Source organism: Natrix helvetica (assembly GCF_964273705.1).
Source record: "Natrix helvetica genome assembly, chromosome: Z".
Classification (NCBI taxonomy): Eukaryota; Metazoa; Chordata; class Lepidosauria; order Squamata; family Natricidae; genus Natrix; species Natrix helvetica.
In genome coordinates this window covers 41,028,032-41,052,568 of record NC_138554.1, presented here as the reverse complement: position 1 = coordinate 41,052,568, position 24,537 = coordinate 41,028,032, and the positions used below count along the sequence as shown (strand labels likewise).

General features: G+C 42.4%; 1 protein-coding gene across 3 annotated transcripts in view; it reads left to right on the top strand.

The window, feature by feature from the left end:
- NGFR (nerve growth factor receptor) overlaps positions 1 to 24,537 on the top strand; it is an 81,107-nt gene that overhangs the window by 7,520 nt on the left and 49,050 nt on the right. For all 3 annotated transcript variants that reach the window (XM_081971388.1, XM_081971387.1, XM_081971386.1), the window contains exon 2: positions 16,186 to 16,324. In XM_081971388.1, the coding sequence (XP_081827514.1) occupies positions 16,186 to 16,324 (139 nt within the window). The remainder of the gene's footprint in view (positions 1 to 16,185; positions 16,325 to 24,537) is intronic.

The following is a 24,537-nucleotide window of genomic DNA, read 5'->3' as shown; positions in this document are numbered from 1 at the left end:
GGCAGGATTGCCAACCTTGATAATGTGATGTTGCATCAATCCCCCAAAAGAAACAGCTCACAGAGATCCTGGATTAATTGATGGTACCTTGGAGGCTTATTGGTTAAATGTGCCAAGAAGAGCTTATTTCACTGTGTCAGGCATTGAACCGGTTTTGTGTCCCTATAATTTCCAGGACCTGCAATCATTAGATGGAGAAAGAACCAAACTAACAATTCAGATTTACTAGTTACACTCTTGGAGCTGCCTAATGCATAATTTAAATTATTCACCAGGGCAGAGAAGCGAAAAAGCCAACAATAACAAAATGGTGGGATCAATTTGGGCAAGGAAAAGGACTGTGATCAAACCAGGAAACTCCTATCATCCCTCAAGATACTTATTATAGCTGTCCAAGTGCATTTTTGTGGTATGAGTACAGTGACCCGGAAATCAGAAAACTGTATCCCCCTCCATACAAACAAAAGATGAAGAATCAATAAAGTTTGCTCTGCCATTAAGGATGAAGAGGATGAAAAATCACAGCAGCTGTAATATTTCAACAAATTGTTTTTAAAGAATCAATAAAGAATAAATTGACCTACAAGACTTTACCGGCTTGCAAATCTACTTTGAGGGGAGTAGGAGAAGTTAAAATGAGAAATAGAGACAAATGGCTTTCCAAATTTGCTGGCAAAGAAATTGGCTGAATGAATTTCTCCAAAGGATAGAGGCAATTTTCCAACCATTTCTCAAGTTTAGTATTTCCCATTAATGGCAGGAGTACTGCTAGTGAAGTAGCCTCATGGGGCATTGCTTTGCATTGTGTGTATATCTGTGTATATGATTTAATGGAATCAGAGAGGCTGTGAACATCTGGAGAGAGGGGCACACAATGAAATACAAAATATTCATATACTGTACATCCTTTGGCTATCTTGTCGCTAAGCAAATGTAACATCACACCCCACCCATAAGGATGTCTTTGGAATTCTTTTGTCCTTTGAAGTATTTACTGTGGCAAATTCTCTTTCATCAAATTTGAATGGGAATTTAAAATTTCTCCATGTGGCATTCATTAAATTCCCCCTCCATACAACAGCTCAAATAGCTTTTGTTTATGCTTATTACTCACAGAGCACATTTAATAATTTGCTCTTGTGGTATATTTTCACAATCTGTGTTCAGGATAAATTTTTATCAAGCAAGGTCATGCCTGTATCCACTTTACAGATAAGGAAATTGAAGATCAAAGAGGAAGTCCTACAATAAATTGGTATTATAGGTAGGACTTTTTTCATTGCCTGAGAAATCGAACCGGGCAAATTATTATTCTGCTTATTCCAAATGAGTCATCACAAGACCAGATTTGTGAGTAAGGAATCTATTTGGTATTTGTATGGCATGTATGAATGGAAACATCAAAACAACATAAGGGCATCATATACATTGAAGTGAGCCCTCTGCACAGCCTATTTTATATTCATACTGCCAATGTACCTTGCACGGTCCCACCAATCAGTCTAAACCTGAATTTCCAGGTTGCTTGTAATCTATGAACTGTAACTCCTTTGCATAACTTCCAATTACACAAGTATCATACCATTCCAGTATTCAGTGCCCAATTTTTTTCTGCAGGTATAAGATCAAGGAGTTTTATTTCTGTCTTCTTGCTACTAAAATTAATATTCAAAACAATTAATACTCTAGTAAGAAAATGCATACAAAATGCAGCACTAAGAACAAACCAATAAAATAGTAATAGCAACCCCAATAATCTGGGTCCTCATTTTACTGACCATGGGAGGATAGAAGGCTGAGTCAACCTTCAGCCAGTCAGCATCAAACTCCTGGCTTGCAGTTAGCCTGAAATACTGCCCTAAATATCCCAAAATATATTTCAGTTAAATGTTTTTTTTCCAATGAGACCAGTCTATCAGAGCAAAATGTGGTCTACCCAACTATGGGATGGAACATACAGCTTCCACTTTTGCCTTTCAGCCCCAATCTAGGAGCCTTTGCAAGCAGTCACTTTCATGATAAACTATATTTGTGTTAAATTTATATTTACTGACAAATTTAACCCCCCCCTTTTGTTTCTTTGTCGGTAAATGTAAATTTAACATTTCAATCAAACATGTTTACATGTACAAACAATTAATTCAGGGTCCCACACACGAGGGAGGCCACACACTGGATCTTGTTTTTGTCTCTGACCAGTGGACGAGTGATCTGGGAATTGGGGACTTAGCTATTACTCCCCTGTCATGGTCAGATCACTCACTTCTCCGACTTGACTTCCCTGGTGCTACCCCCCGCCACGGGGAAGCGGAACCGGAATATCCTAGATGGTTCCGCCCCAGGCGCCTGATGGAACCGGATAGGTTCCAGACGGAGCTTGGGCCACCTCCTGTAGACCTGACCCGCCCCCGGATAGAGGACCCAGTAGCCTCCTGGAATAATGCGGCCGCCGGGGCCTTAGACCGGGTGGCACCTTTGCGGCCTCTCCTACGGCAACGAACCACCCTGGCCCCTTGGTCTACCGAGGAGCTAAGGGTGATGAAACGCCACAAGAGACGCCTAGAGAGCCGATGGAGATCCTCCCGTTCCGAACTTGACCGAACACAGGTACGAACCTACTTAAGGACATACCTTGTGGCAATAAGAGCGGCCAAATGTCGACATTGTGCCGCCCTTATTGCGTCCGCAGATAACCGCCCTACCGCCCTGTTTCGGGTGACCTGCTCTCTTCTATCGCAGAGGCCGCGGGAAGCCCCTCTACAGGGCAGGGCAGAGGAATTTGGGAAATATCTGCAGGATAAAATCGCTCAAATCCGGAGGGAATGAGTCCCCCTCAGTGGGCTAGGAGGGACGCCCGAGGCAAGTCTTGAGAGACCATTCTGGGAAGAGTTTGACTCTGTTGCCATCGAAGATTTGGACAGGTTACGTGGGCGACTACGAGCTACCACATGTTCATTGGACCCGTGTCCCTCCTGGCTTGTACTGGCATCCTGGGAGGTTACACGAGACTGGCTCTTGGGACTAGTGAATGCTTCATTGGGTGAGGGGTCCTTACCGGCCACTTTGAAAGAGGCGGTTGTGAGACCCTTACTCAAGAAGCCTTCCCTGGACCCAACGGAGCTAGCCAATTATCGTCCTGTCTCCAACCTTCCCTTTTTAGCCAACGTTGTAGAGAGTGTGGTGGCCCAACAGTTCCCACGTCACCTGGAGGAAAATGATTATCTAGACCCGCGCCAGTCCGGCTTCCAACCCGGGCACAGCACAGAGACGGCCTTGGTCGCGTTGGTAGATGATCTCTGGAGGGCCAGGGATAGGGGTTGTTCCTCTATCCTGGTCCTATTAGATCTCTCAGCGGCTTTTGATACCATCGACCATGGTATCCTACTGCACCGGCTGGAGGGGCTGGGAGTAAGGGGCACCGTTTTACGGTGGTTCTGCTCCTACCTCTCCGACCGGATGCAACGTGTGTTGGCAGGGGAGCAGAGGTCGACCCTGAGGCCTCTCACTTGTGGGGTGCCGCAGGGGTCGGTCCTCTCGCCTCTCCTGTTCAACACATATATGAAGCCGCTGGGTGGGATCATTCGTGGTTTTGGGGTGGGATATCATCTGTACGCTGATGATACGCAGCTGTACATCTCCACCCCGAACCACCCCAACGAGGCCGTCGAAATGATGTCCCGGTGTTTGGAAGCAGTACGGGTCTGGATGGGTGACAACAGACTCAAGCTCAACCCCTCCAAGACGGAGTGGCTGTGGCTTCCGCCCCCCCGATTCAACCAGATGATCCCATCTCTGGCCATTGGGGGCGAGCAACTGGCCCCCATGGAGCGGGCGCGCAATTTGGGCATCCTCCTGGATGCCCGGCTGTCCATGGATGACCATGTGGCAGCCGTGGCAAGGGGGGCGTTCCACCAGGTTCGCCTGGTGTGCCAAATGTGCCCCCTATTGGACCGGGATGCCCTTCGCACAGTCACTCACGCGCTGGTGACGTCCCGCCTAGACTACTGTAATGCTCTCTACATGGGGCTCCCCTTGAGATGCACCCGAAGACTACAGTTGGTCCAGAATGCGGCCGCGCGGGTGATTATGGGGAGTACTAGATACTCCCATATAATACCTCTCCTGCGTGAGCTGCGGTCTATCGGGTGGGTTTCAAGGTGTTGATTACCATCTTCAAAGCGCTCCATGGCACAGGACCTAGCTACTTGCGGGATCGCATCCTGCCCCATACATCCCTACGACCAATTCGCTCTCACAGAGAGGGACTTCTCCGGGTGCCGTCCACTAAGCAGTGCCAGAGAGCGGCGCCCAGGAGCAGGGCCTTCTCTGTGATGGGCCCAGCCCTCTGGAATGACCTCCCCCCCGACATTAGGATTACTACCAACCTCTGCTCCTTCCGTTCAAAACTCAAGACCCACCTGTTCCAACTAGCCGGCCTGGCTTAACTATAGCTCTATCTTTATCCTCCTGGCAATCTTTTAAATTTGTAATATTATATTGGGGTATTTTAATTTTATTATGACTATTCCTATGTATTGCACTATGCGATTTTGACACCTCCTCCGTGAAATGTTTTAATTGTATAATATGTGCTTTTATTTATTGTAGGCCGCCCCGAGTCCCTTTGTGGAGAGGGAGCGGCTAACAAATCTAATAAATTCAAATTCAAATTCAAATTCATATTCACACCACTGTAGCTCTAAAGAAAAAATCCTACCAAGAAGTTATTTTCCTACTGATGGAAAAGCCTACTGTGGTATGGAGTTCTCTAGTTTTGGGTCTCAATGCTTTGGTTGGAGAAGGATTAGAGGAATATACTTATTCTAAGGATCTGCTGATCCAGGCAGTTTTATATGGGACAATGTGATCTGCCTTCCAGAGGAATTGTTCCTCTTCTAAATATCTATTATTTGTGTATAGTTCCCTGGACAGCGTATTAAAACTACAATACAAAATAAAATATTAGAAATGGAAGCATAGGATGAAAAACAGCATAACAACCATTAATCATAACAACAAATGCAAAATATAACATCTATAAAACTAGGAGCAAAACCACTTCCATGACTCCAAAATGGTTTTATTGACATTTCCACTTTATTCTTATTTAAATATTTATATTATCTAAGGATTACACTTATATTTTTATGCATATTAATTCATCCAATGAGACCTGCTGAGAAGGACACTTCTTAAAATGAATGTTAGCATTGAGAAAGGAAAAAAAACCTGTCTCCTGCAGTTATTTGACTTTTCTTTAGGTGGGAGAACCTGGAAAGGCCTCAGGTAAGAGATAAAATAGGAGCTGCTTCTTCAAGTAAGCAGGTAATATTGCAAATATCATGTGGCCTCAGTATTTACTCCTCTGGAGTGGTTTATCATATCATTTCTTCATCATGAAATAGATCTTTTCATTTTCTTCAATAATCATAAAATTGAATTGTTCTGTAATTTAACTGTTTTTGAAAGAATACATTTTAGAGGCAATTACTCAAAACTGAATTGTTCTGTAACCTAACAATTTTTGAAATAATACTCTTTTAAAGGCAACTACTCAGTGCAGGATCCACAGTGAACAAACAAAAACACCTTTATTAACCAGTTAGCCTCTACATACAGGTAATCCTTGCTTAGTGACTGCTTTATTAAAGGCATTTTATTAAAAGGCAAAAACCTTTGTGAATTGAGTTCATTTTGTCAAATATACAGTGGCTTGATTGATTACAGAGCTACAAACTGGTTTAATTGGAAAAAGGTGCATCCAGATATCTTCTGGTGTTTAGGACTGTATGTTTTATGGGGGTGGGGGGGTGGGAGGAAATACCATTCCTACAAGGGGAATTCCAATTGCGACGGTCGTAGGGAGGGGCGGGCGCGAGGACACTAGAAGAACATACAGTCGGTTGGGAGACCGGGGCCGCTGGATACGCCCGGTCGCTTGTACCAACCCCCGCAGGCTAGGTGGACAGGATCGGCAGAGCCTGGGCCTTAGGCTGATGTTATGTAATGCGAGGTCCATGATTAATAAGGCCCCCCTCATCAGTGACTTGATCACAGAGGGGGAGCCGGACCTCGCAGGAATAACGGAAACCTGGCTGGGCCCGGAGGGGGGGTTGCCCCTCAGGAAAATGTGCCCTCCAGGTTACTGTGTATTCCACCAGCCACGGGCCCAAGGTAGGGGTGGTGGGGTAGCGATAATCATCCGGGAAGATTTGGCACCGAGAGAATTCACTGTGTCGCAGATATCTGGTTGTGAGTCTCTGGGCGTGAAATGGGGCCCAGGGAGTCAGCTGGGCCTGTTGATAGTATACCTGGCTCCCCGCCATACATCAATGGCCCTGCCCGGGCTCCTCGAGCGGATTGCGGAGATGGCGGTTGAAACCCCCAAGCTATTAGTGATGGGGGATTTCAACCTGCCATCGACGGGAGAGGCATCCGGGGCAGCCCGGGAATTCATGGCTTCCATGACAGCCATGGATCTGACTCAAGTAGTTCAGGACCCCACGCACGAGGGAGGCCACATACTGGATCTTGTGTTTGTCTCCGACCAGTGGACGAGTGATCTGGGAAGAGGGAATTTAGTCATCACGCCCCTGTCATGGTCAGATCACTCACTTCTCCAGCTGGACTTCCCTGGCGCTGCTCCCCACCGCGGGGAGGCGGAACCAGACTATCCCAGATGGTTCCGCCCCAGGCGTCTGATGGAACCAGATAGGTTCCAGGCGGAGCTTGGGCCACCTCCTGCAGACCTGCCCCGCCCCCGGGCAGAGGACCTGGTAGCCGCGTGGAATAATGCGGCCGCCGGTGCCTTGGACCGGGTGGCGCCTTTGCGGCCTCTCCGACGGCCACGATCGACCCGGGCCCCCTGGTTTAACGGGGAGCTAAGGGCGATGAAACGCCTTAGGAGACGCCTAGAGAGCAAGTGGAGGTCCTCCCGCTCCGAATCCGACCGAGCACAGGTAAGAGCCTATGTAAGGACTTACCTTGTGGCAATAAGAGTGGCCAAACGTCAGTATTGTGCCACCCTTATAGCGTCCGCAGAGAACCGCCCTGCCGCCCTGTTTCGGGTGACCCGCTCCCTTTTGTCACAGGGGCAGCGGGACCCCCCATTGCTGGGCCGGGCAGAGGAATTTGGAGAGTTCCTGCAGGATAAAATCGATCGGATCCGAAGGGGATGGACCCACCTCAGTGCTCCAGTGGGGACGTCCGAGGCTAGTCTTGAGAGACCATGCTGGGAGGAGTTTGACCCTGTTGTCACCGAAGATTTGGACAGGTTGCGCGGGCGACTGCGAGCCACCACATGTTTATTGGACCCGTGTCCCTCCTGGTTGGTACTGGCCTCCTGGGAGGGCTCACGAGGCTGGCTACTGGGGCTGGTGAACGCTTCGCTGGGTGAGGGCCTTTTACCAACCGCCTTGAAAGAGGCGATGGTGAGGCCCCTGCTCAAGAAGCCTTCTCTGGACCCAACGGAGCTAGCAAATTACCGTCCTGTCTCCAACCTTCCTTTCTTAGCGAAGGTTGTTGAGAGTGTGGTGGCTCAGCAGTTTCCGCGCCACCTGGAGGAAGCTGATTATCTAGACCCGCGCCAGTCCGGCTTCCGACCCGGTCACAGCACGGAGACAGCCTTGGTCGCGTTGGTGGATGATCTCTGGAGGGCAAAGGATGGGGGTTGTTCCTCCATCCTTGTCCTATTAGACCTCTCGGCGGCCTTCGATACCATCGACCATGGTATCCTATTGCGCCGTCTGGAGGGGTTGGGGGTCGGGGGCACCGTATTACGATGGTTCCGCTCCTACCTCTCTGGCCGGACGCAATGTGTGTTGGCAGGAGAGGAGAGGTCGACCGCGAGGCCCCTTATCTGTGGGGTCCCACAGGGGTCGATCCTCTCGCCTCTCCTGTTCAACATATATATGAAGCCGCTGGGCGAGATCATCCGTGGTTTTGGGGTGGGATACCATCTGTACACTGATGACACTCAGCTGTACATTTCCACCCCAAACCACCCCAACGAGGCTGTTGAAGTGATGTCCCGGTGTCTGGAAGCCGTACGGGTCTGGATGGATGACAACAGGCTCAGGCTCAACCCCTCCAAGACAGAGTGGCTGTGGCTTCCGGCTTCCCGGTTCAACCAGCATATGCCATCACTGGCCATCGGGGACGATCAATTAGCCCCAGTGGAAGGGGCGCGCAATTTGGGCGTCCTCCTTGATGCCCGGCTGTCTATGGAAGATCACGTGGCAGCCGTGGCGAGGGGAGCGTTCCACCAGGTTCGCCTGGTGCGCCAATTGCGGCCCCTTTTGGACCGGGAGGCCTTGCGCACAGTCACTCACGCGCTGGTGACGTCTTGCCTGGACTACTGTAACGCTCTCTACATGGGGCTCCCCTTGAGGTGCACCCGGAGACTGCAGTTGGTCCAGAATGCAGCCGCGCGGGTAATTATGGGGAGATCGAGGTTCTCCCATATAACACCCATCCTGCGCAAGCTGCACTGGCTTCCTGTGGCCTACCGGGTGCGCTTCAAGGTGCTGGTTACCACCTTCAAAGCGCTCCATGGCACAGGGCCTAGTTACCTGCGGGATCGCGTCCTGCCCCATACATCCCTGCGACCCGTCCGCTCACACAGAGAGGGACTACTCTGGGTGCCGTCCTCCAGAGAGTGCCAGAGGGCGACGCCCAGGAGTAGGGCCTTCTCTATAGTGGGCCCCACCCTTTGGAATGACCTCCCCCCAGACATCAGGACAACAACCGACCTTCGCTCCTTCCGTATGAAGCTGAAAACCTACCTGTTTCGACTAGCTGACCTGGCATAATACTACAACCTTTCCAGCCCAGGGCATTTTTAATTGGTAATTTTAGTTTTTAAGGGTTAATTTCACTGGGGTTTTAACTTTTTTAGGTATTGTAACTTATTTATTTATTCTTACCTCCTCTGTACGCTATATAATACTTTTGTACGTCGCCCCGAGTCCCTGTGGGGAGAGGGGGCGACTAATAAGTTCAAGTAATAAATAATAAATAAATAAATTTATAAATTAAGATTCCAGTCCAACCCATTCACCATACTTCACATTTAGCTCAGGTATCTTGCTGCTGTCTAGTTTAGTCAGTGATAAGAGGCACTCTATTGTCACAAACTGTAGTAAAAGTGATGTTAAGAAGTATGGGCAGAATGTCCTGTCCTATTGAATAAATCATCTTCAAAATTGACACAGCAAACAAGTTACAAAGCTTTATTCTTGCAATCTCAACAACAAACAATGCTGTTGATTGATATCAGTCAAATCAAGATAAATAAAAGAGAAAATTTACCTCATATGAAGCAAATCTCAGTTCCTTTCTTTAAGCAGTCCCTTAAGCAACCTGGGTTCTCCAGTGCCTAGTATCCCTAATCAGTATGGTGATTGTGTGTAGTGTAGTGTATAGTGACAAACAATGGGATTTTTATACCAAAGTCATTTGTCAGGGTACCCAGTATCCCTTTTTCCAGAAATGAGAACATTTCTAATTCAAAATAAAGCAGTTTGGAAATTTAACTTTATCTCCCCAGTTCCTTGTATTCCATTCCATGCACATACAAACAAAACATGAATCCAACTTAAAAGCAATTAAAGGGTCTTCAAATGTTTCATTCTTCCGACTTCCTTTTGTTCCACCTGTCAGAATGTTTTATGAGGCTAATACCTATGTCAACAAGAGCCATGTTAATAGTAAACACATTCGGATGAATCTAATGAAGAACATGTGCCTTTACCCAACAATATCAATCTGGGGACAGAAAAGGAGGAAATTCTGCTGTTTCTGGAAAACACAGGTGAAGTGTAATGCAAGATGCCAGATTCAACTTCTCCTTCTCTCATTACTATTATTATTAATATTTTAAAATGAACATGGAGGTTAAATTTTCCACATCACTGAAAATGTGGATATTCATTTTTGAATATGTCATGCTTGGGGTAGTCTTGGCATTAACACAGTCAGCTATGCTTCTAGAATTTAACCAGTAGGAATATGTTGGAGCCTTTTTTTCAGTGGAAGAAAACAATCCTGAAAAAACGTGGAAACATTAGTATGTCTTTACTTGTTATTAAAAAATCCAATAACTGACCTTTTATAACACAAGATCCTATAGAATCACATTTTTTAAAAAAATCCAAATAACTGGCGTTTTATAACAAAAGTTCCTATGGAATCACATTTTTTAAAAAAAAATCAATGCACAATTAACTATTAAAGTAGCAAAAGAAATATGCTATAAAGGACTGAATGAGAGATCAAATTCAATCATATGGAGTTGGAATAAAATCAATAGAATGAGTTAATATGTTTTTTAAAAAACCATTATTTCAGAAACCTTTTTGCTCAAAATATAAAAACATGGATCCATTAAGACTTTTTTTTTCCACAGTGGACCTTCATTATATTTTTGGTTACAGAATCATCTACACACTTTGGCTGACATGTTCAAATTGAGGATCTGCCTGTCATTCTTGGCTCAGAGGACCAACATAGATGTCACATCACTTCTAACATGCTTGAAGTATATTGACTGGTAAAGTGATTGTTTGCAACTGTTCCTCCATGTTATTCCACAACCAGACAAGGGTTTATGTTGAGTGATAGTATCTCCTATCACAATGTGAAGGATGGAAAACATGCGGGCAAGCTCTGTCCTTCAGCTGCAGATCTATGCAGGTGAGGAGCCTGCAAAGAGCCATTGACAGATTTCATGCAGCAACAGTCCGACTAACAGGAATATGTGTTTCTTTAATGGGGGATGGGGGAGCGTTGCATGTTTTAGACCTTCAGAATTTCAATTCAGAATTTAAGGTCTGGAGAGCTCCAGCAGACAATTCTCCTCAATCTGATGCCATCCAAATATACTGAGACAGCAACTCCCAGAATTTCCAAACAACAACAATATTACAGGTATTAGTTGGGATATCAAGAGATGCTAGCCAAGAGATACCTGCAACAACTCTGTGAATTCATATTCCAGGTATCAGCTACACAAGCAATAAATGATAGCTTTGGGGCAGGATTTATTTTCACCAATAATAAAAGATTATATTGTAAGGCAACAGTCTGCCCACATGACAGGTGCTGTGATAGCTATCTACAAGTATCAGCTCCTGTCAGATGAAGATGAAGCAGGATTTGCTTTCTTGTTCTAAAGAGCAAAATGAGAAGTAATGGATGGAAATTGTCATGAAAGCAGATTTTACAATGTATTCGGAGAAGTTTCCTAGGTATAAGAGATTTTTAACCGTGGAAGAGCTTTTTAGCAGAATATTATAAGTTCTTCGGCATTTGAATTTAAACAGGGATTATACCATTGTTGCATTTTCCACTGAACAATGGAATAATAGAACCACATTATTGGAAGAGGCCACTGAAAGATAGAACCTTCCATTTTCATTTTGAGTATAGAAGGTTAACAGTACTTGGATCATGATAAAGTACTTCTTCAAAGAAAGCATAATTGTAACTCTAACATAGCTAAGGAAGGCATATTTTCAATTGTATAGTGGCAGAGCTGTAATTCATGAGAAATATCCTAAGGAAACTTTCCACGTTTTGCCCAGCAATGAATAATGTCAAGGAAGCAAGGAACATACTGCAGTTTGAGAAATCAATACACTGTCAGTTTCAACACCTACCAAAAGAAAGTAGCTAATTCTGCCACATCTGTAGTTCAAGCCAGATTTATGAGCTTTCCCTGTAGTTAAATCTGGCATTTATAACAGTTACTTCCCCAGCTCTGTGCACACAGAAGTACCTCTAGGTTAAAAAAAAAAGATCTTACTACACTGCTCAAAATAAATTACAAAAATAATTAAGAGAGCTTTCTCTGTGCTGATTTTCTGCTCTGATTTTATCAATATCTGATGAACTCTCATCTTCGTTAGCTTTTATTGGGATGTTACTGGGTAATTTGGTCTTTCTTAATAGGGCTGTGAATGTGTCTAAAGTGCTGAAACACAGCACCTCCCTAATATTCATTAAAATTTTACACTTTTTAGGTTTCATCTGGGGGGGGGGAAGCAGAGGTGGGTTGCTCCCGGTTCGGCCTGGATCGGGCGAACCAGTAGTAGCGGCGGCAGGAGGCTCCACCCATCCACCCGGACGCTTCTGTGCATGTGCACATTCACGAGTGAACTGGTAGAAGAAAAATTGGCAACCTGCCTCTGGGGAAAAGGTAGCAGGTGCTTTAAGAATCTCATTAACTTTAATGTCAGCTGAAAAATAGTAAGGGTGCTTTAGCAAATAGCAGGTAGTGCTATGTTTGTGTGAGGTCCGGTGCACTTTTTTCTAATAATTTCCAAAGTAAACCTTTAATTCTTCATGCATTTCTTGTTCTTCTCCAATTAAGTTGCAAGCCCAGTTCATTTGCATGCATCTGGAAGGGAAGACCTTTTGCCTCTTCCCAACTTCTACTAATATCAAATTTTCTAATATTCAGACTTCTGTTGTGGTAATTTAGTCGCCTTTTTGGGCTTCTTTACTGCCCTGTTGTTTCTTGTGTCGTCAGATGAATCAAAGGCTCTTGGTTACATCAGTTCTTGTTTTTTATTGCATGTTGTGCTTAAATAGGGATTGTTAATATTGATAAATTTTCTATCAACTTTAGAAAAAGTTGCCATTGTTCAGCTTTAAATCTCTTTTTTTTCTTGGTAGTTGGAAGCAAATGCCTGACTTTGACTGATCTTAACATGAAAATGCTATGCAAATTGGACCTGGCATGAACTTGAGAAGCCTGTAGGCTAGATTGGGATGTTTAAAATATATTTGTAAATATCATCGGTGAAGAAAGACTCACGTCTTTACTAGAAAAAACATGTATGTATTCATGTAACAATCAGACATCTAAATCAATTCCAGAGGAGCTTTACTAAAGATACATATCCTCCTTTTCAGCAGGAGCCTTATAGCCTTCTGGCTTTTACTGAATTTTTGCTGGTGCATATGTGCTCTCCATTTTCCATCCATTTTATTGGGCAAAAGGATGTGAACAGTGGTTGTGGAACTATATTGCATGCTAGAATTTTCTAAGGCAAGAATTCTGATATTAACAGCCTGCTATCATCTAGCATTATGCCTGGGGAATGTAAAGCAAAGTATCTAAGATTTATTTCATTTATCTCATTTCATTCCCTGTCAAACTTTACCTTCTGCTCCAGGGAATCCAAAATTTGTTCATTGAATCTATTTCTGTCTGTGAAGGAGTTGTTCAAGGTGGATTCATTTTGTTCCCTCACTGCAAAAGAATGGTTTGAGAATTTGATTCACTGTAAGGCTACTTCCTAGAAAGCCGTAAGTGATGTGCACACATTTCACATTTTTTATTAAATCCACCTGAAGCACCTCTGTAAACTATATGGTTGGCTACATGAGAAAGTTGGCAGAGATTCTAATTCCAAGCAAGGAGACTTGGTGTAGGATACAAGCAGAATTTTAGGTGAATAAGGAAGGAGCTGCAGGGATAGATCTATTGCTTTTCAGCTCTGACACTGGGAAATTGTAACTTTTTCTAGAAAGAGAAAAGGAGCATCTCACTAGCTTCTGCAAAAGGTGGGTCTTCTGTGATAGAAACCAAAAAGGGAAAGGGGCAATGCCACCCATTCCTGATCCTTTTATTCTGGAGGCCTTCTGCAATGGCAACAGGGAACATGAAAGGAAACACATTTTCTTTCTGCCTCTCTGAATCGGGGAATGAGGAATAGTTCTTGATCCTTCCAGATGCTTTTAAGAGGAAGGGGTATAAAAGATGCAAAGGAGTATGTTGAGAATTCATATTTCTCAAGGCAGGAATGTCTTGTTATGTCAATGTTAAATTGTCACCTAATATTAAGCGTGAGAAATGCAAAGCAAAATATCTGTTAAGTCATGGGAAGGGCAGGAAAAAGAATTAGCCAGCCTAAATTGCAAGGGTATAAGGGAAATATGCCCTCAAGCTGGCAAATGGCAATTGACTCCCTACAGTGGCATCATTTTGGAATGCAGTAAAAAATGCATTTAGCCATACAGTTTCAAGTGTTTCTGCTGAATTCAAGACAGGAGATCTGACAGTGATGTTGCCATGGATGAAAGTTTTCTGAAATGGTCCCTTTGGGTTGTTCCCAGTTCCCCCCCTCAACTGGTTCTTTCTTCACATTCCTTCTTTGGCTGTTTTGTATAACAGCTGGTGATGTTTTTCTAATGTCCGGAGGTTATTGGGGCTTGGATTAGAAGAAAAAGGGTGAAGTTGAACCCAAAAAGACAGGACTATTGTTTGCTGATCAAGGCTCTCCATCTGCTTCTGTGTGGTCTTTTGAGGGAGTGGCATTGCCCCTGAAGCAGCAGGTTTGTAACTTGGGGGGTCCTCTTGGACTAATAGCTATTGCTATATGGGCAGGTGGAAGGTATCTAGGAAATCATTTGCCTGGCTCAAAATGGGACACCTGTTGAGCCTTTCCTGCACTCAGAGGGTTTTGAAACTCATAGCATTTTTGCAATGCATCCTCATGGGGCTGCCTTTAATGATCTACCAGATATCACAGTTTAGGCAAAATGAATACCTAGTCATTTGTAGTCTATTTACCAATTGATATTAGGTGCCAGAATCATATTTACTCTGCTTTAGCTGCCAGTAGACTTCCAAATGTGATTTAGATTGTGATGATATAGACATTTAACAAATAAAGAAATAGTTTATTATACCTGTGTTAATATGTCAACATTTATAGTTTAATGGCAACTTGGGGATGAGCTTCTGGACACTGAATGTGAACCTGAAGCTTTAAGGTTATGCTCTTGATTATTCAGATAAAAATGACAAGTTTACATTGTTACTCTGAAGTTGGTGATTATATCATGCACTAAAATCTTCCTGTTTAATATGGAAATTGTAAATGGAAATGATGCAGATGATGCACAGAATTTAAACATTAGGTTTGAAATCTTGCTCTTCAAAATATTCAAGGCTGTCTACTTGTACTTTCCAGATCACCATCTGACCAATGGCTATGACTGGTCACTCTTTAAAATGGTCTAGTTCAGTGATAGTCAACCTGGTCCCTACCGCACACTAGTGGGTGTTCCAGCTTTCATGGTGGGTGGTAGGGGTTTGCTGTAACTCTGCTTTATAAATTTTATAAAGTAAAGTTACTTCCCTACTTTATAAAACACCATGACTGTGGAACCGGTGGGCGGTTAGAAAATTTTACTACTAACAGAGATACAAAAGTGGGCGGTAGGTATAAAAAGGTTGACTATCCCTGGTCTAGTTCATCTAAAGGACTAAAGCAGATTTCCCCAGATGGATGCTTTCCAGATATGCTTTAGTACAATTGCTATAGGCCACAGTTCACAGAAGACTTTGGCTTGACTGTACTGGGAAGTGTGAAAATTGTAGGGCAGCACATCCAGATTGTTGAAGATTGTAGACTTTCAGTTGGGTTTCTGTTTGCTTCTAATGTAGGACTGTCAACTGAGATAAACTTAATATCTGATTAAAATGATCGTACATTAGGTCAAACTATTAGGGCTTCTCACCAAGTCACCACAACTTTCCAACAAAACAATTCTAAACAGAAATTTTGTGGCACTTCACTCAAACTAAATGTTGCCTATGTAATTATGTTCTCACCCTGATATGTACAGCATGAATTTGCAGCTTTATCACTGTCTAAGAAATGTCTAAAATATAATGAATGTATTTAATAGATTGCAACTCTGAGAATAGAGATGAAAGGTCATGCTACTTTCTGAACTTGGTTGTTTTCTTACAAATGTTTCATTACCCAAACTAGGTAACATAATCAATGCTCTGAGGATGTTATCCAGATGTTACCTAGTTCAGATGATGAAACATCTGCAAGAGAACAATCAAGCTCAGAGAGCACTAAGGACCCCTCATTGAGCTACAAATATCCTCCTTTACTGACAGCATAGAGTTTGAGAAATTTCCCTTTTGGGCAGTTGGGATGCATGAAGCCCATTAGAGGGGGAGGGGATCTTCAGTTAAGTCCATTTCCTTGATTCCACACCAACGATCTAATGCATAAAATTGTTTGTTTTTTATTTGCCAATCTTCTTGGCCAAGTCCTTGAGCTTGCCTGTAGCAAAAAGCAGTGTCTTTGGGAGTATCTTTGTGTCCAGGTTTAGAAGTGGTTTTACCCTTTGTGTTCTGCTTTTTCTTTTGCCCAGGGTTCAGCAGAGACCAAGGAACAGTGCTCCACAGGGAAATTTACTATCAGTGGGGAATGCTGCCAAGCCTGTAACTCTGGGGAAGGAGTTGCCCAACCTTGTGGAGTAAATCAAACTGTTTGTGAGCCTTGCCTGGACAGTAAGTAACATATTATTAATATTGCAGTAAGTACACTGCACTTATATCCCCCTTTTTTTCTTTCAGTACTGACTCAGCACCAACAAGGTTTCTCTTCATTATACTCCTCCATAGGGACAGTTTTCTTGCATAGGCTGAACTTGGAAAAACAGACTGGTAGTGAGCTCCATGCCTGAAATTTATGCAACTTTTTTTGATCAATTGATTAACCCAGTATTTGAAGGATCACTCGGGTCAAAGAAGAATCCCTTTAAAGGCAGAGTGGATGCTTAGTAATGATCAGTGATCTACTGGACCATGTGGGTAGGGGAGGAATTAGGGATACCCCTTCAAGTGGTAGTTCCAGTTGGTAGTGGGGAAGGAGAGGTCCCCACTCACCACTAAAAAGGTCATCAGCATGATACCATAATCAAAGGTATCAAAGACCACCGAGAAACCTTAAGGGTTTTAGTGCCTTGGGAACATATGAACATTGTCCTGAACATCCCTAAGAGAACTATTCTCCTTTATACTCAGAAGAAGTTTAAAATTGCATGTCCATTTGGGTATGAACCCATTATTAAGCATGTTTTTTGAAGGCAAAGGGGAAGCCCAACAAGTAATAATTTTCTTAAAAAACCTTTAATTTTTCAAGGCTAATGCTTTCCATCTACTTTATCTGTTAAACTGATTTATATTCTACTTTCTATTTAATCAGGTAGAAAAGTTACCTGCTTAACAAATTATATAATAGAAAATACAGAGTAAAGTTTTTAAACATAACATAAAGCTAATAGTAAAATAAGTTTGGAGTCAAAAGCATCCTGTGGAGCTACAATCCATATCATGCTAAGGTTTCATGCTCCTTAGCACTTTGGCTGGACATAATCACAGAGTAACCCACTCATTTTACAAGGTGCCTTTTTGGGGAGCTCTGCTTAAATTGTTCAGGCAAGGTTGCAGATATACTGATTTTGGCTTTGTCGGTGAATTTTACTTTGTGACAATTGGGTAGAGTTTAATTAAACAGTGAAAAACAATATCCATTCTTTCCTTAATTTAAGGTCCTTTTTTTAAGAGGAGGGAAATGTAAGAAGTTTCTATGAAAATTGAAGTAATGAGCTGCTTTTCAATATATTTTCTATTGTATGTACATGTCTTAGGCCAAATGTCACTAATTTTCCTGTATGCTTTAATTACAAAATTACTTTTACTAATATTTCCATAGAATTTGTAGATAAACTGCTTTCCTGCATAAATCTATTTATTATGAATCAAGTATTGATTGCTTTAAGACTTCAGAAATTGTGATCATGTGACCATGGCTCATTCTGGGATGTTATAATTGGAGGTAGCTAAGTACCAGTGACCATAGGGATGCTGTGATGGCCAGAACTTTGAGGACTACCACTTGTTCAACATCATTGTAGGTTTGAATGGTCACTGAATAAATGATCATAATCTAGAGCCACTGTATACCCAAGTACAGTAGCAAATAGCAAAGCAAATTGTTCCTTCTTAACCAAAGCAGTAATTGCTCTCATTGCAGTTAGTTTTTAATTGTACATTCAAATAATATCATATTTACTTCTCCAGTAAACTTAGATAAATAATGGCATGCAAGATGTTTATATTTTGGTTATATTGTTGGTCATTCCAATACAATTTGTTTGCCTATAAATAATATTAACACATATTCACTAAGCAACCAAACAGACCAAAAAGGACATCAAATAAGTTATTTTTTAATACAAATTTATCCTGAGCAAGGAGGTTGTATCACTACAACCAGTATCCTGCAAATAAAGATTATTTAATATAGACAAATTTGGAAAAATCTATACAAGTAGCCCTCAACGCACAACCACAATGGAGCCCCAAATCTCTGTTGCTAAGCGAGACGTTTATTAAGTAAGTTTCACCCAATTTTACAACCTTTCTTGCCACAGTTGTTAAACAAATTACTGCAGCTGTGATGTTAATAACACAATTGTTAAGTGAATCTGGCTTCCCCCATTGACTTTACTTGTCAGAAGTCACAAAGCGGGAATCATATTGATCCCGGGACACTGCAACTGTCATAAGTATGAGTCAGTTGCCAAGTGTTAAATTTTGGTCCCATGATCATGGGGATGCTACATGGTTGTTATTGTGAAAAAAGGTCATAAGTTACTTTTTTCCTGGCTGTTTGAATGGTCACTAAATGAACTTTTGTAAGTTAAGGACTACCCGTACATTCCTAAATGTCACAAATCAGCATTTTGATAGGGCAATATTTTTCCAGGATACTTTCACAATGCTAGAACTATTCCTTTAGAAGACTCCATAGGATAGGACACATGATAATAATAAAGCAACAAACAAACAAAATTTGGTCTCTGTGTTAAAGGAGAATAGAATAGAATAACTTTAACTTTATTGTCATTTTGAATGTACACTAATCGATACATATTAAAATGAAATTTTGCTGCACACAGTTCTCAAAGGGTCTCCACCTCTAATATACACCACATAAACATAACTAACTAAATAAATAAATAAAAAGTATGCATATACCCACATATATGACATGGAGAAACAACATAATCTAGTTTGGATGTAAACATGTACATGATGAGAGAAACGAATCTTGTGAGTGTCAGACGGATGGCATAGGGAACAAAGTAGTTACAGAATCTGGTACTCCTGCTGGAAACACTTCAAAATCTCCTCCCAGAGGGAAGCAACAGAAAGAGACTGTGAAATGGGTGTGTGGGTTCTCTGACAATTCTTTGAATTCTAAGCACATAGCGCTTATAAGCAGTATTTTGAATGACAGGAAACAAGCTTCTTAAAATCTTCTCAGCTGTCCTTACCACTCTCTGTATGGACTTTCTCCCTGAGGCACTGCTGCCACCAAACCAAACAGCGATGCAGTTTGTTAAAACATTCTCAATAGTTCCTCTATAAAAAGTGGCCAGGACAGAAGGAGAAACATGTTCTCTCCTCATCTGAACACAGGAAATACTGTTTTGCACCTTTACTAAGGATGACTTGTGGAGAGACCAGTTCAGATTGTTAGTTTCTGCACCCCCAGATATTTAATATTGTTGACCTGACAGTGGTGGGATTCAATTTCTTTTACTACCAGTTCTGTGGGCATGGTGTGGCTTGGTGGGTGTGGCTTGGTGGGCATGGCAGGGGAAGGATACTGCAAAATCTCCATTTCCACCCCACTCCAGGGCAAGGGTACTGTAAAATCCCCATTCCCTCCCCACCCACTAACCTGCTTTCCAGCTCCTTTCTCCTATGCAAGGCAACAGAAGAAGACCCAGCCTGTCAGCTGGGACTTGGGAGGCAGCAGAGCCAGCCAGAGGTGGTATTTGCCAGTTCTCCGAACTACTCAAAATTTATACTAATGGTTTGCTAGAACCGGTTAGAACTGGCTTGAATACCACCTCTGGTTGACCACCTGTACAGATGCCTCTGTAATACTGCCAGTTCTTTCTAAAATCTACGATAATCTCCTTAGTTTTATTAACATTTAGAACCAGGTTACTTGTATTGCATCAGTCCACCAGAGCCTTCACAAAAAGTATCATTCCTTCTAACAGAGGAATCTTGCTTTGATGGTGATGGAACAGCAGTCTCCTAATTTAGAAAGCCAGAGCTGATCGCCTCGAATACATGGGTCTTAAAGGCTGCTGCTGCTGCTGCTGCTCTTTCATCTTCTTGGCAATCTCCTTGAGAGGATTGCCTAACTTTGCCTAATGTTATAGCCAGGATTCTTGCCGGTCAATATTAAGCACCTTTGAGGAACCAACCTGACATATTAGCAGAGTTAAATACATTTAAACTGTGCTCTTTTTAGCCTCTAAATCTACATTTATCGCGTTTAGCAATCATGCATTTTGCTCCTTCAGGATTTTCTCAGCACAAAGCTGAATCTGTGTTTGATTACCCGCAGATACCTCTGATGTCTTCAATTTTCTTGGTAACTGAGCTATTCCATAACTGCTATGAAAATTCTTTGAATGTATACGTTTATGATTCCCATCACGTTCAGGATGGATCTTCTGAGTAATTCATTTCCATTTCATTCTCAGGAAGTCATTTTCCTCCCCAAAATATCAAAAAGCTGGTCATGTTTTGTTAAAAAAAAAAGACATTCCAAATATTTCAGCTCCCTTTTCTCTATAAGGTTTTCATCTAAACTCTTTATTAGGTTGTACTTTGTGTTATTGTTTTAGAAATACCATTTACCACAGTGTGTCCCTGTCCCTATAACATATTTAAATCTCTTTCTGCTTCAGTTTCTTTTTAAAAATATAATCTGTTACACACTCTATACTATATTTGCAGTACTATATATCTGAAACCAAGAACATGATGTTGCGGTAACCACTAGTAAAACATGTTCCAAGGTTATTTCTGTTCTCCTCTACAATATCCCATTCTTAGTGTCTTGAATCAAGAAACCTAGGTTCAAATGTCAACTAGGATTGTATATGCCCTGCTTTCATTCACTTCAGCTTTCTTGTGGAGTTTCTGCCAGAGTAAAATGCTACTCCAAACTCCTTCTATGGACTATAAGATAGGAGTCAAATAAATCAATGAAAACGCATTTAAAACGTTCTCTTAGGCCCAGAATAGTAATCCATTCAGGAAAATGTATATTAATGCTTCTTGAGGATGCTTAGTTTTAGGCTTTGGAGGTTCTCCAAGAGTAGTAGGAATAATTATAGTGTTAATGTGGTTATTGCTTTATGTTGCCTTTCATTTTCTGGGTGGGATACTGTGAAACTTATTAAAGTACATACCACTCCAAAACAGTTATATATTTCTGTTTATGTCTTAGAATTAATATTAACTGTGCTTCAGAGGCTGAAATAAAAATAAGGTATTTAATACTCCCTCCTTCTGTTTGCTCCGCAAACAGCAACTCATTGGGTAGCTTGGGGTCTATTTAATATTTTTTTCTGGAAGAGTGCTAAACTGGTACTAAGAGCAGCTTCAACAGTTGGCAGCAGTGGTTGGATTCAATTTTTTTTACTACCGGTTCTGTGGGTGTGTCTTGGTGGGCGTGACTTAGTGGGGGTGGCAGGGGAAGATTACTGCAAAATCCCCATTCCCTCCCGATCAGCTGGAACTTGGGAGACAGAGAATAGATGGGGGCAGGGCCAGTTAGAGGTATTTACCGGTTCTCCAAACTACTCAAAGTTTCCGCTACCGGGTCTCCAGAACTGGTCAGAACTGGCTGAATATCATCTCTGGCTGGCAGGAAGGGAAAGCGCATAAGTACCTCCTCTCTCTGGTACTTCATTGTGCAATCCCACATCCAACTCCCCAGTTATTGTTTAGGCTGCTTTTTGAACAAAGTTTAATGCTGCACTCCAAGTAGCACCTAGAAAGCACCCTGAATGGGGCCAGAGTTATCCCATAAAGCAGCGGAGACAGAAAAGCCACCTCATTCTGTCCTATTCCAGCATGTATCATCTTCTCCGCCCACCACCCACCTGCTTCCGTTCAGATTGATCTAGGTTTGTATACCTGTGTATAAAGGGAGACAGCCAAGTTTGAACCATGGAGGAAAGTGCCCAGAAACCAAAGCATACCACAACCAGTCAAAAATGGCCAGTCTATGCAGATACCTTCCCCCTAAGGATCACCCTAAGGATCACCCGACAGTGCTGTAAACAAAATGGTAAATTTTGTTGAACTCTAACATGGTAAAAGTGCCACAACATATTGGCTCATTAAAGGAAGATACCCTATTTCAACATTGGAATAGCTAAATTGGTGGCTTTAGGCTGCCTTAAATATGCATTGGGAACAAGATGAAAAGTTTTGGGAGAAAGCATTAATGGTCACCTGAGCAGGCACTATGGTTAGATGCAAGCAGGAAAGGGCTTTTAGACTTGATCCTGGTGCAGTAGCTCAACTAATGTCCTCCTGTGATGGATCTCTTTTATATCCTGATATTGCTCCACTTGCATCAATTATTTAAAAAAAGGATCAGAAGTTATTTTCTTTCCCCCAGAATCAGCATATTGGAGACTCCAGGACACATGTAGAAATTGAGCAATTGATTCTGTTTGTTTTGGGGTTCTCTTTGAAGCTTATCTCTAAATATGAGCAAGTCTTTTTCTGCAAAACTCTAGGAAATCTCATCCTGGACCATGCAGCCTCTGCTTCACACCTTCAAATGCACAGGGAGGACTCTGGCAATGAGAGGGCTGGGTGAAGCAAATCTAAAGTCTCTTCTGCTCTTCACAGCATTTGTTAAAATAGCTAAAAATAACCTTCTTGTACAAAATCAATGGCTGCTACTGCTACTTAATCTCAACATGGAAGGGCAGCAGAGATGCAGGATATCAAATACCAACCAAGAATCTGACCTTGGAAGAGTTGCTGTATTGGCATTTGACAGTGCAAGGGAAAAAATAGAGAAGCTAGTGGCCATGTTTTGCAAGACAGGGGGGGGGGGGGGCGGAAAGAAATACAAAGCAAATTGGTTTTATGTCTCAGGTTCTTGTCAAATCTCAGAGGGCTCAGATACCCATTTAGCACTTTTCTAGAAAAGCACATAGCTGTATCAAAAAACAGTTTCTTGAGCTGGGTGATTCATTTAATCTGCTCAAAAAGTGGCCTGCCATCATTTCAAAACATCATCTATGTCTCATTTAAAATTAATTTTAAAATTGAGGGGAGGGGAGAGACAGAGACAGAGACAGAGACAGAGAGACACAGAGAGAGAGAGAGAGAGAGAGAGAGAGAGAGAGAGAGAGAGAGAGAGAGAGAGAGAGAGAGAGAGAGAGAGAGAGAGAGAGAGAGAGATTCAGCCTGGGCAGCATACATGAAGTATGTGAACAATAACTATCATTGTATTACTAAATATAAAGAAAACAGTATAAATAATTAAAACAAAGTAACACAGTACTGCAGAAATCATATACCACTGTGCGAATACCACTAAGAGAAATTGGATTTCCTCTCTCATAATTTTCCGAAGCGTCAGGCAGCAATGAGTTAGGACATTTTACACTTGGGATTTAATGGTTCCATCACTCCTCATATTTATTTAGTTAATTAATTATTTCAATGCATATAGCCAGCCACATCAAACCTCAAATGTATGGTTGGGTAATTAAAAAACTGAAAAAATAGCAAAATGCAACTTTAAACATACAAAAAAATAGTAAACCGTATAAAATCTATGGAAGAGAATAATTGACAGTCAACACAGTCACTGCATAGGTTTTATTGCACATCAGATTCCCAAGCCCGATGGCAGCCCACCCATAGGTTTGAGGCCTTACAGAAGCCAATTGGGGTGGGGCCAGTCTAACCTCTGGATGGATGATGTTCCAAAAGGTGGATGCTGCGACATAAAAGGCTGTCTTCATGTGTCCCACCAAATGATTTTTTCTAGCAGGTAGGAGCCAAAGCAATGCTGGGCCTACTGGGGGGCGGGGGGGGGGGGAAATATAACGGGAGAGAGTCAATTTTTCAGATAATCGGGTCCTATGCCACTAGGGGTTTTATTGGTCACCGTCAGCACCTTGAATCTGGAAACATATTGGCAACCAGTGCAGTCTACCGAACATGACCTGGACAACTGAAAATCTCCTTAGACATTATGGAGCAGATGTATAATCCTTTGAGGAGCATACATAAATACTTGTACGGCCTCATTTTGCTATAGTTTCCAGATGCTGGTCAATGGCAGCCCCAACCACTGCACTTGGCTAGGTTTTATGAGTACAGATTAAGTCAGTAGTTTAACCCCTACTGAGTTAAGGAGAACTCATTCCTTCTTTTTGTTATTCATCTTAGCATCAAATTCCAGAATGTTACTGGATGGCAATGTTTCCTGCCTCATATGGGAGAGCTATTTGAGAATATGGGTGGGAAGAAAGCTTATTATTAACATATTAATTATTTGTCTACCACATTGGAACTCCAGATTTATGTCTACCACACGAGAACTCCCACATTTGTCTACCACATTGAATGCTGCACAATAATGTGTGTGGGTGGTGGTGGGGACAAACACATATGCTTCTGTTTCATGTTAGCATTGCATACAGCTGACCTTTGTGTTGTCCTTGTGGTTCTGAGATGTTCATAAGTTTTGCAAAATGGGAATCTCTGGCTTGGAATCCATGGACCCAAGGGGAATATTATCAAGACAGGGGGGAAAAGGAGAATAAGTAACAAATGAAAGATAAATGAATAAACCATTCTAAGGGTTT